At 48.3% G+C, this 12,946-nt stretch overlaps 1 protein-coding gene across 1 annotated transcript; it reads left to right on the forward strand.

The window, feature by feature from the left end:
* Positions 1–6,552: 6,552 nt before the first annotated feature.
* On the forward strand, positions 6,553–10,930 carry LOC308230525 (keratin, type II cytoskeletal 75-like; the record flags this gene model as incomplete). The annotated part of the gene is made up of 9 exons (XM_080635254.1): positions 6,553–7,029; positions 8,050–8,264; positions 8,807–8,867; positions 9,051–9,146; positions 9,383–9,547; positions 9,755–9,880; positions 10,112–10,332; positions 10,613–10,644; positions 10,734–10,930. 9 exons carry the CDS (start codon positions 6,553–6,555, stop codon positions 10,928–10,930), a joined length of 1,590 nt encoding a protein of 529 aa, XP_080491380.1.
* Between the last annotated feature and the right edge of the window lie 2,016 nt (positions 10,931–12,946).

Genomic DNA, 12,946 nt, shown 5'->3' on the forward strand with positions numbered 1-12,946 from the left:
TTTCACCACAGTCTTTGTTCTTCCCCTGTTCTCCCTCTGGAGTCACACTTAAAGCAAAGTGGAAGCACTTTGCTGAATGGGGACAACCACGTTCGGCTACGCACCTTTGTTTCACTCATCCTAAAACAAGGGTGACAGCCTTGTGAATCCTCAGTCCTGGGTCCCCAGCAATGAAAATAGCTCTCAGACGCTCTGAAAGCCTCTGTCCACAGCCCACGTTACAACCTCCAAACGTTTTGTCTGCAACTAAAGGTTTTTTTCCAGGCCCTTCTGTTTTCTCAGGCACCTGTGGGAAAGGTTATTGCTTTCTGTGTGTATGAATGATTCCTAACACTGATTCCTAACCCCTTGTCCTCATGGCTACAGCCTCTTCCCTTCCACGCCTACCATACTGTATGGTCCAATAAAGAGCATTTGTCATTTTTAAAACCTGATGCTTTTTGGCTTTTCTTCTGCTCTGGGTATTCCCGTGTGCCCCAGCCACAGTGGGGACTCCCTGTGGGCAGTTCATGAGAAAGAAGCCTTGTCTTGAGGAAACAAAACTCAGTTTTGGGACTCAGGCTGTCGGACAGGCTGGGGAGGGTGGAAAGGGGGTGGAAAGGAGGGTGGAAAGGAGCATGGATGGATGGAGGACTGAGGGACAGGGAGGAAAAGCTGCCTCAGGGCTGAGCCAAAAGCTGGATGAATCCCGCTGTGGTGGTTAACTGCAAAGCTGCCTTTTCTGCAGGAGGGAGAGAGCGCAGGGGAGTGGGGAAAGGAATGCGATCACCAAAGGTTCAGCTGGGATCCCTGAGTTGGCACATGCAGGGCATAGAACCATGGAATGGTTTGGGTTGGAAAGGACCTTTAAGCCCATCCAGTTCCAACCCCTGACACGGGCAGGGACCCCTTCCACTGGAGCAGCTTGCTCCAAGCCCCTGTGTCCAACCTGGCCTTGAACACTGCCAGGGATGGGGCAGCCACAGCTTCTCTGGGCACCCTGTGCCCATATCTCACTAGGTATCCTGGCTGCTCCTCTATAGGGGATGTTTTGGGGCCTGAGCTTCATTTTGTATGAACCTGAAGCTTTCCAAGGTGCCCCCAGCACTCGGGTTCCCAATCCCCATCCAGCCCTCTGGGGAGGTTGCAATGATCTGCCTGGATGGAGGGCTCCCGTCAGGCTCCCTTGGTGTTCCTGGGCTCCCTCCTGTGGCTCCGTGGGCATCCCCCTGCTCCTGCTCCCTGTGAAGCTGTAGGGCCCTGGCAGCAGTGACCGGGAAGCACAGTGGGAGGTGGGAACTCAATGAGGGCAGGAGCTGGAGCATGAACCAAGGGTGAGGAAAGGGGCCAGGGTAGGAGGAGAGCAGATGAGAAAGAGCCCACAGTCCATTGGGAATGCTGATCCTAAAAGGAGACTGGTTGGTATCCACCAACCTATCCTTAATTCCCTGCAAACTCCATATGCACCCAGGTAGGACCTCACAGGAATGAGAGGAGAGGGGGACATCAGCCATATCTCCAAGGCAAAAGCACCTCGTGCTCGGCATGCTGGAGCTCTTCCCACATGGAAATACCTGAGCTCCTGAGTCAATGGGACCCATCCCCAGAGGTGTGCAAGCACCGGACGATCCACCATGGTATCTCCAGCAGGTGGGGGCCCAGAGCAAGAGAAAGGCACTGAGCTGCCCTGCAAAGGCTTGAAGCCCTGATGGTCATTTGGTGGGGCTGGAGTGGGGCTCACCCCACGAGTGTCCCCTCCAGCACATGAGAAGGGGCAAGGAAACTATGGCTTTGTAAAGTTGGGGGCTTACAAGAAACCTGGAGAGGGGCTTTGGACAAGGGCCTGTAGGGACAGGACAAGGGGAATGGCTTGAACCTGCCCGAGGGGAGACTGAGATGAGCTCTTAGGCAGAAGCTCTTCCCTGGGAGGGTGCTGAGGCGCTGGCACAGGGTGCCCAGAGAAGCTGTGGCTGCCCCATCCCTGGCAGTGCTCAAGGCCAGGTTGGACACAGGGGCTTGGAGCACCCTGCTCCAGTGGAGGGGGTCCCTGTCCATGGCAAGGGGTTGGAACGAGTGAGTTTTAAGGTCCCTTCAACCCCAAACCATACACTTCCCGGGACACATGAATAATCCTTGTTTATCTTACCAGCTCTGAGAATAGCATTGGGCAGATTCAGTTTGTTCAACAGGGAGATGTTATACTTCACACAGGTGCTATGGCTCTTCACAAGGAAACTCTAACCAGGAGCAGCACTTGGTGCAGGATGAAGCCATGTGCAGGCACAGAGCTGGTCAAGAAGAAATGGGACTTCCCAGCAGCACCACTTCCAGGGCTTGCTTTTCCTTACCGGGAGAAAAGATGTACCCTGGGGCCGGGAGAAAGCAGGAGATAGAATCATAGAATCAAATAGGTTGGAAAAGACCTTTAAGATCATCAAGTCTAACCATTAATGCTGCTACACATCATTAATTAAATCATTAATGATGCTACAGATGCTCTGCTGCAACAACCTTCAGTGCTGAAAGGTCTTGCTTTCCATGTGAAGCTCAGTGGAGATCACAGCCCCAGCAGCCCTATTCAGGGCTTCAAGGAGTTAAAGGATAGGGATTAAAGGTGTTAAAGATAGGCTCAGAAAGCACTGCAATGCAATTTGGGACATTTCTTTAGGTACCACCAAATAAGCACCAGTGTTGCCAGCAGAATAGGATAAAGGAGGTATCAGCTCATACCCACCTATGGTCAGCAGCTCTTTCGAGATGCAACGAGCCATAAGGGGAAACAAGACCTCCCTGCTCTGTATAAAGCATCTGGCAACAACAGCAATAATGAAGGCAAAGTTATTCCAAATCCCTGGGCTGCATCAGTGTCTCTGTGCTAGCCCAGAAAACAATTATCTGGAGAAAGCAGGTCACACCTACACTTCAAAGTCATCGGTAGTTATAGCTGACTGGCCTCCAGATACTGCCGGGAACAGGCTCAAAGGACTGCAACACCCATCGCGGGGCAACACCTATGGGAAAGCTTCTGAGGAGTTCATCCTAATTCATCCCTTCAGGAAATGAGATTCAGGGACACTCGGCTCCTGCTCAGGAGGTCTCCCAGAGGTGCCCATCCACACTGCACATCCTTGTGGGGAGCGTATGGAGTCCTGTGGTCCCTCATGGAAAAAGCTCAGGGTTACCAGCAGGGCTTCATTAACTTAGGCTGAAATAGTAAATTACGGTCAAAATGAGTAGGGTTTGCATTTAGGTTAGGAGCCCAAGTTTAACCCAAAGGCTTTAATTTAAGCAATTAACCTAAATTACAGCCTTGGCTTTACTGATAATTAAGCTGAGATTAGGTAGCACAGGTGAACCAACACAGGTTAGTAAGACACGCTCTTCTTTTACAAATGGATGTGTTTTTGAAAACAAAACACACAGAGGCACTTCCAAAACCTCCAGCCTTGTCTGAGAAAGGGCATCATCCATCATCAGATGAAGGTGGATGCTGGAGAGGAGCAGCAGTGCAGAGAGATGGAGAGGAGGTGAGGAAGAGCTGTTGGAAGTATCCTCTGTTCAGCGTCTGAGTGCAGAAAATGGTTCAAATTTCTCACTGGAGGGGCTGGAGCTGCCTTTATTGCCCTCATAGAGTCAGAACTCACTTTCCTAATCTCAAAGGAGAGTTATTACATTGTTATCAGCATGATGCCAGAACCAAACTCAGTCAAGACTTTACTCTCAGGTTTACAGCACGGTGTAAAAGGCCCTCCTGCCTCTTGATCTGGGGCTTGCACCTGCTGCTGCACGCCCTCTTTGCTGAGCCTGGTAGGAAGAAATGAGGAGGAGAAGGGAAGGAAAAGGACCCAGAGCCCGCTCAACCTGTCAGAGGTCCTCTGCTATGTCAGGGGGGTTCTCACACGGGGGGACCTGCCCAAACACAGCTCCTGTTGTTTGATTAAGAGGAAGAACTACAGAGCAGCTTGGGTGAGCAAGCATTATCCTTTGATGGAGGAGAAAGTCTGTATCAGAGCAAGCTATCTGCATCAGAGCAGCAAATTCATTACATGCCTGGAGCTGCAGGGTGCACGGGAGACACTCCCCCAGGAGCTACCTGGAAACCCTGTGTTTCATCAACAGAGGAGGGTGGGGGCCCCCCTTTGCCATCACCCCATACCCCAAACCTGTAGCTACAGCTCCTTGTGCTCACAGTTCTGCCTTTTGTAATTACCTCTGAAATTCCTTCCAGATGAGTGACAACCGCATCACCTCCACCCTAGTGCAAATGTGAAATGGAAAGAAATTAATTTCTTTTTACTTGGTTGGAGGACCTGTCTTATTACTATTATTAACAATGGACTCCAAAGCAGTTGGTGTATGCTTTAGCCAAAAAAGACAAGTTTCATATGTAAAAGGAGCCTGAGGGGAAAAAGGAAAGTACTGACGCATCACGCTGTTAGTAACCAAGGGTGGGTTTCAGCCTGGCCAGCTCTGCACACCCTGACTCAGCTATCTGGTCTACCCACGTAATGCTGGTGAAAGTGGAAAACCATTTTCAGGGGCCTCTGCATTCTCTGCTTTAGGATGGGAGAATCCACGGTTTGGTGGTGACCTCCATGGACTACACAAGAATAGAGAACAACTTTCAGTCAGAAGAGTTAAGTGAGATGGGTAGCACCTGAGAGAGCAACTCCCAAAGGAGCCACATGCATTTGAGAAGTCTGTCTTGCTATTGTGGACTTGCATTGATATGAACCAAGCCCGCTTGAATCAATCTCAGCGTTCAAGTCACAAAATCTGCCGATTGGTGGGTAAAACCCTAAGGCTGAGCAATAATCCACAGCCTTTTGAATGCAGACATGTTGGTTGCAATCCATTTATCCCCAGTTCCCATGGGTGCAAACATGCAGGCAGCCAGACTCAATGAGACAGCCCCGCTGGGCAAAAAATTGCAGGATTAAGCCCTTCCTTACAATAAAAGCTCAGTCTTGTAATAGACATGAAAATAAACTGACAATTGCTATTTATCCCTCCTTCATTTAAAACGCCATTGCAAATGCAATCCATCCGAAAGAAAGCAGCTGGAGAAACAGCAGGGGAACAAAGTGATGAAATTCCAATTTCTGGGAGTTTCCTTTACCCTGCTACTTTGCAAGATCAAAGCCCAACACCCCTCCACCGTGGCAATTCCTCAATACCATGTTACTCTTGTGCTGCAGCCTGCAGACAGCATGAGAGGAAGCTGTTGGGGGGGGATGCATTCACCTTCTCGTATGAAATAAATGATGAATCATCTTTTCCTGAACAACCTGAAGCACAAAGAGGGCCAGGCACTTGCTGGCCCTCAAAATACATTATTTCTCACATTTTTCTACTCAACTTGTTACTCCAAGTGCTTGCCATGTGAAAGGCAAAGAGCTGCATTGAGAAAGGAAAGATCCAGGATGCCTCACTGTGTCCCAAGCACTGCAGATCGAAGCAGAGGGAATCCTGTGGAGCACTTTCCTAGTGGATTCCAGCAGGCAGGATCACACTTTCAGATGCGCTGTGCTGAAAGAGCTGATTAAATGCCTGGGAAACTACATTGTGTTTATAAACTGTGACTTGGGAACAGCCCCAGAGCAATCCATTTCCATAGAGCCAGTGGATTCAAAGCAGTTCCCATTCCCACAATCTATCCTCCTGCTTTTCTTTTTGTTTGGTTGTTTGCATCTTGCTAAAATACCAACGTCCAAGTCTTCAAAACTGAGGTATTGACACAACTGTCTGTGATTGACAGAGCTCGATGGCAGCTGTCAAAGTCCACACATGAACAAAAGACCTCATCAAAACCTTTCATTTAGCTCTTGTATGTCTTTTTAATGTATTTCTATTCAGAAGAATAAGAAGAAAAATTCTGCAGAAGGAAGATTTCAGGAGAGATCAGCTCAGGGAGCTGAGCCTTTATAGGGACAGAAGCAAAGCTATTTCCTGTGGTGGATGGAGGGGACCGTGCAGCACACATCCCAAACCCCAGCGTAGAACAATTTTCTACAGGGCTTGCTGTAAAACACTGCTCTGCCCGACACAGATCCCTTTCCTAAACCCCAAGGGACTGCAACTTCTCACAGCCCTGCTTGGGAACAGAGAAGGGGCAAAAGCAATCCTGAGGGATGAAGTTTTCAAATGAGAGAGGTGTTGAGTGACAGGCATTTTGAACGGTGTTTTCCTCCCTGCGCCCAACGTGACTCATTGCAACTTTCCAGTGCTTTGATATGACGAAGAGCCTGGCTGTCTACAAAGGCGGCAGAAGGCGACAGTTATTCCCAAACAATACCACTGCTCCTCAGAACCTGGCTATATTATTTCAGAAGGGCGTGTGTGAGGAGTGAGTTCATTCTCCAGAATGCTGTTGGACATGCCAAGCCTAATTAATCAGAAAGATGATCCACCTCATCAAACCCATCCCAGTCTCATACATGCATAAAAGGGCTCTCCTGAGCCCGTGGAGAGCACAGGTTCATCTTTCTCCTTTCCCTCCTACTCCTTGCTCCAGGCCAGCACCTTTGCTCCTTTATTCTTGCTGTAGCATCCATCCCAATCCAAAAGCCAGCAATGTCTCGCCAGTCCACCGTGAGGATTCAGAGGGGAAGAAGTGGCTTCAGCGCTGCTTCAGCCGTCATCCCAAACGCTACCCGCACCAGCTTCAGTTCATGCTCTGTCACCCGGCTCGGAAGCTGCAATGCTGGCAGCGGGTTTTCTAGGGTTGGTGGTGGCTTTGGAAGCAAAAGCCTCTACAATGTTGGTGGATGCAAGAGGATCTCTGTGGCTGGAAGGGGTGGTAGCTTCTATGGATCTGCAGGTTTTGGTGGCGGTAGTGTGTACGGTGGTGGCTTTGGCATGCCAGGCTATGGATATGGTGCATTTGGTGGTGGCATGGGTGGCCCTGGGGGCATCCACGAAGTCTCCGTCAACCAGAGCCTTCTGAAACCTCTCAACTTGGAGATTGATCCCAACATCCAAAGGATCCGAAAGGAGGAGAAGGAACAAATCAAAACCCTCAACAATAAATTCGCCTCCTTCATTGACAAGGTGAGACATGAGCTTCCCTAAATATCTTGTCCTGATTTTTTTGATGAGGACTCTCTTCTTAGCTGCTTTATGATCAAGAAGGAATAGAAATGAGGAATGAGACTGGAAGATGCCCAATCCCTGGAAACTCCAGGGAACGGTACCTGCTACACAGTGGTTGCTATGAATTAATCATCCAGTATTAGAGGTCCTCCTCATTTGCTGCTTGACATCTCATAGGCAGTGGAAAAACAAAGCTCCAGAAGACAATCCCGTCCTTCTGGAGATATTGGGCTTTCTCCACTGAGCACTATAGGAGCCTAGACAACAGTTTTTAGATGGTTAAAGCGAGATGCAAGCGATCCATTTAAAATGACCAAGAAAGGAATGGCATGAATTGGCATTAGGCAACGTAAGCTCATTGCTGAAATTACCTGAAAGGCATTTAAAGGTATCACTGCAACAGTACCAGCTTGTTTGAACTGTTACGAAACGTGCTTGGACAACATGTTTCAAAATAGAAAAATCTGATCTGACACTTGTCTGTCCACTTCATTTCCTTGTTAACTGTATTAGATGCACAAGAGCAACTGCTTGATTTCTGCTCCGGTTGAGCAGCTCCTCTTTGGTTTCAAGGGAAACACTGCATCATTGTGGAGCTTTAATGGGGTGGGGAAGCTACACTGAAAGGAGGGAGAAATGGCACTTTACCATTGGGTTTTTAGCAAGAGTGCAAACCCTGTCTTGCTCCTTATCTCGTTTTGCATGCAGTCTTCACACAAAATGCATGCACCTTACCTTGATTCAGCAAACACAGTGAAAGAAAATCAGCAGTCGTTCCATAGCTTGTTTGCGACACTGAGCAGGGTCCCTGCAGCCAAACAGCAAATTCCTTCTTCTAGTAGAGGAGAATTTGGCTATGAAAATCAGCTGTAAAGAGTGTTTCAGCAGCTCAGCTAATCCTGAGATCCCCCGTTTGCAAGGAAAACTCTCTGCAATCTCTGCTCTTTCAAAGCATCTTCAGGATATTTCTGCTTGCAGGTCCGATTCCTTGAGCAACAAAACAAAGTGCTGGAAACCAAGTGGAGCCTGCTCCAGGAGCAGGGGATGAAAACAGTGAAGAACAACTTGGAGCCGCTCTTTGAGACGTACATCAACAACCTCAGGATGCAATTGAACAGTCTGCTGAGCGACAAGGGAAGGCTGGAGGGAGAGCTCGTCAACACACAGTACCTGGTTGAGGATTTCAAGAAGAAGTAAGTTTGCTGAGCTAGCAGTCTGCTTACCTGTGTAGGTGCAGCCTTTCTCCATTCAACATCCTTAAGCCAACTGGGGGATCCAGGAGAGTCCGGGACACAGGAATTCCTGACAGTGAGGGTTGTGACATTTTCTTGAGATAAATGGTAAGGGAGTCACAGATCCAAATACACAAACGCTTAGGGAATCGTTTCGAATATGATCAAAGAGTCATTAACTAAATTACCTACGGAGAAAAAAAAGAGGGAAATTACATGGTAGGTCTGAGAGTTCCAGGACAGCTGAATTTGCCTGAGAGGCAGGAGGAGTCTGACTAACGGCCAGAAATGGGAGAAAAGAATAGATTCTTTCAAATTTATTTGATGTACTTGTTTTAACTAGTTTAGCCTAGGAACGTGCTCATGGTCTCTTATTCAGGTGCTCTTTAGGAGAAAAGACCATTGTATGCAAAATGCTCTTAAGGAAGTTCATTCCAGCAAACTAAAATCACCTCCGTCTGTTACTTGCCTAAACAAATGCTCCCTCTGCCTCCTTCCATCAGGTATGAAGATGAAATCAACAGGCGCACAGTTGCAGAGAATGAATTTGTGACACTCAAGAAGGTGAGAGAAAATGACAGAACACTGTCTGTTGAATATTGATAGAGCTCTGATCACTTCTTCAGTCACAAATCCATCCATTCAGATTTCAAAAGCTTTTCCCTGTGTTGTTACTACAGGGATGTGCTTGTTCCTGACTTGTTAACAGGAGTTTAAGACACATAACGTAAATCTCTCATCCTCCAGGATGTAGATGCTGCCTATATGAACAAGGTGGAACTACAAGCCAAGGTAGATGCGCTGACTGAAGAAATTAATTTCCTGAGAGCCCTCTACGAAGCAGTGAGTACAACCCCCTCCCAAGCCGTTGCAATCCTCAGTTAAGAGCTTCCCCTTGAAAACCTGTAATTTCTTCCCCCAGGAGATGCTAACTCCTTTACCTCTTTAGAGTTACATCAACCATCTTAGCTGGTTAGATAACAATCTGTAGCCTCTGCCAGGTCTGCACGCTCATCTGAAAGGATGAAAAGGCATCTCTCAATGGAATGAGTTCACCTAATCCCCTATGCACTTTGCAGGAGCTGTCACAGATGCAGACACAGATCTCCGACACCTCTGTCGTTCTCACCATGGACAACAACCGAAACCTGGACCTGGATAGCATCATCTCAGAGGTCAAAGCGCAGTACGAGGACATCGCCAACCGGAGCAGGGCTGAAGCAGAGTCCTGGTACCAAACCAAGGTGGAGAATCTGGTGGTTTCCGTGCTGTTATCTTCATGTCTTGTCTTGAACAGATAAAGACCAACTCTTCCAAGAAAACTATCTCAGATATTGCATCTTGCACAGCTGCTAGTCTCGGCTTGAGGAGGGACCTGTGCTTTCAGGCACCTGGATGACTCCAAAAAGGATGGATTTTCCCTTGAGTAATTGTTCCTCTCTCTGTGACAGTATGAAGAGCTGCAGGCTACAGCAGGCAGGCACGGAGATGACCTCCGCACCACCAAGCAGGAGATCTCCGAGCTCAACCGCCACGTCCAGCGGCTGCGGTCTGAAATCGACAGTGTGAAGAAGCAGGTAAAAAGCAGCAAACCCCACACTTTTAACCAGTTCCTCTTGCAAGGGAGAGGAGGGAAAATGTCAGAGCAGCCTGGGCAAGCTCTGCTCAGTTTGATGCTTTTTCTTCCGAAAAGAGAAGTGCCACTTAGAAATGGTTAAATCTGCTGGGGCTGGAATAAAACCTTGTGATTTCAGGGATCAGCTCTAAGTCTGATATGGGGAATTCGACTGGGGGTTTCTCTTCTGCAGTGCGCCAACCTGAAAGCGGCCATCGCAGACGCTGAGGAACGTGGGGAGCTGGCCCTCAAAGATGCCAAAGCCAAACTGGCCGAGCTGGAGGATGCTCTGCAACAGGCCAAAGCAGACCTGGCCCGGCAGCTCCGCGAGTACCAGGAGCTCATGAACGTCAAGCTGGCCCTGGACATCGAGATTGCGACCTACAGGAAGCTGCTGGAGGGAGAGGAGTGCAGGTGGGTAGGAAACACAATCCTTCTAGTCCTGATGGTGGAGAGGCAAAGCGATGAGAGCACCGGAGATGCTCACCATGTCTGGAAAGCTAACCAGGGCATTGGGGGGCAGGGAATGAGATTTTCCTCACTAATGGAAATCACATTGCAGGAAGCATTCCTGAATTAGAGCAAGTTTGTCGTTTTCTCCTCGAGATCTCTAGGAAATACACCCCGTTTCCCTCACACACACTGTCAACAGACTTCTTATCCTCTTACCTTGCTGTTTTCTGTCCCCTAACAGGCTGGCTGGAGATGGTGTCCCAGTGAACATCTGTAAGTCTCTAAAATACATGCAATTACCTTTTTTAAGCATTAACGTGCCTGTGCCCAAAGAAACTGAGAGCTTCTCCTCCTTCTTGCAGCCGTGACCAGAACCACTGTGGGGACAGGGTACGGAGGAGGAAGCAACCTCAGCATGGGAGGGGGAATCTGCAACATGGGGAACAGCTTCAGCTGTGGAAGCGGTCCCGGGGTTACCACCACCACGCTTGGGGGCGGCAGCAGCTCCAGCATGAAGTTTGTCTCAACTTCCTCCACCAGAAGAAGTTACAGAAGCTAAAAACCTCCTTTCAGATGCCTTCATTCACCAGAAAACACCTTAACATTGGCCATAGTTGGGGTCAACAGAATGAGGGCCACCTAAACCCTATGTCTTGTCGCACAGGAGCCTCACCTTAGGAACTCTCTCTCAGCTGTGTTGTCTCGCACGTGTTGTGTAGGGCTCTCCTATTGAACATGAGTCCAAGTGTTTTAAATTGGCAGCTTGCTTTTTAAAGCTCAGCACTTTTTGGCCGGATTTTGTATATAAAACGTGTCCCATGACTGTTTGTCTCTTTTCACTTTCTGGTGTTTGTCTAATAAAAATGCATATGTAATATATTCTATTTTGTGGGCCTTTTAATTAAAGACACTTAACAGCAAATGCAAATGCAGATAACAAGCACTTTTCCTAGAGCTCTGCCCAGTGAAAAGCTCAGATTTTTGCTCCTCATTCACATCTCCATTAGCAGCCAAAACACACTGGCACAGCTTAGCACCAAAGGGAGGTTTGCTGGTGATTTCAGTGATCTCCCCGCTGGAAGCTAAACACAGGGCACGCCAAGGCAAGAGCCAGGCACAGGGGAAAAGGTCTAAGATTCATTTACTATGCAGGTCCCAGGCAATACAACATCCAACAGCCTGGCTCCCAGGGGGTACGAAGGGCAGTGCCAAGCGTGTGATGTACCTGCATAAACTTCTAACAATAGGGAGCTAATTACATGGGGAGTCAGAGCAACCACCCGACTTGTTTGAGTGTATCAGTGCATCTCAAAACCCCTTTTACTGTGAGCTGAGTGCAAACATCTGCAGGTTGAAAGCACACCCTTTCTGTTCAGAGCACTGGCCACACTGGTTTAGGTTGCTCATCTTGGGTCTTGATGCAGGTGCTCCTTCTCCTTTGACTATAAGCAGGTGGAGGATCTGGTCCATGTGCATTCAGACGCTACACTGAGTTACACGTTGCTCATTCAATTGCTGTAAAAAATGTCCAAGAATGGGGTACCAGTTGAAAAGTGAAAGTCTTCAAGATCCAATGTTTTTTCTCATTCCTAGAATACCTTGGAGACAAGATCTTGCTTTGAGAAAGTGGAGACAAAACAGAGGAGGTGTAGCAATTTTAGATGTGGTTCTGAGTAATCGAGAGAAATTAATTGAGAAGCAAAACCAGAGCATCATCAGGCTGAAAGCTACAGTGACAGATCTCACTGCTGGAAGAGCAGTTGAACAAGCAGAAAAACAGTCCCAGCCCTCACCCCATGCTATTCAGTAAGTTCAAGTAATAGGAAAATACTCAAAGAGATGGACAAGTAGAGCGGAATTGGCAGCACCTGAATGATCTGAGAGTATTTGGGGTTTCCTTCAAGACCATCAGTTTCCATAATGTTCGGGGATGCTCTGACGTTCCTCTCTGTATCCCTCAGGCAATCTCCCTCCCAACAACTTGCAGGCTTGGCTATGGGTCTGCTGAGACTCTCACTCCTGCTCCACCACCTCTCCCTGCTGAATGCTCACAGCAGCTTCCTGGGAAGGAGCAATATCCTCGCTCTGAACAGCAGCCTGGGCAGCGTTAAATAATGGTCTTCCTTCTTGCTGCCCAAGCACACTCTTTAACCAAAGAGGATGCAATATGTGTAGCCAACAGGCACATCAGGCAGATGCCACCCATTGCATCAGCACCTGCGTTGTAACACAGAGATTACAAAGCTCTTCATCAAGTGTGGGAGAGGCTAAGGGCAGAACATTTGTTCTCCCAGGGCATCCCTGCTTAAGCAAGATACAAAAAGACACCCTAGCAAATGTTCCCATCTCTGGATACGCAACCAATGTACAACTGTCCTTGCTCCAGAGCAGGGCTCTGCTCACAATGTACATTCCTTCTGCATCCATCCTGCTGGACAAGTTAAACAGATGTAGCAATGACCTGCGGCTTGTATTTCAGTGTGAGAGGACAGCCCTTGTTAATTCCAGCACAGACCAGATTAAACCCTTAGTCATGATGAAATGAATGGTGTTTGCTCTCAGGGGCTTGAATTTG

The sequence above is a fragment of the Psittacula echo genome, assembly GCF_963264785.1.
Source record: "Psittacula echo genome assembly, chromosome: 27".
NCBI classification, from domain to species: Eukaryota; Metazoa; Chordata; class Aves; order Psittaciformes; family Psittacidae; genus Psittacula; species Psittacula echo.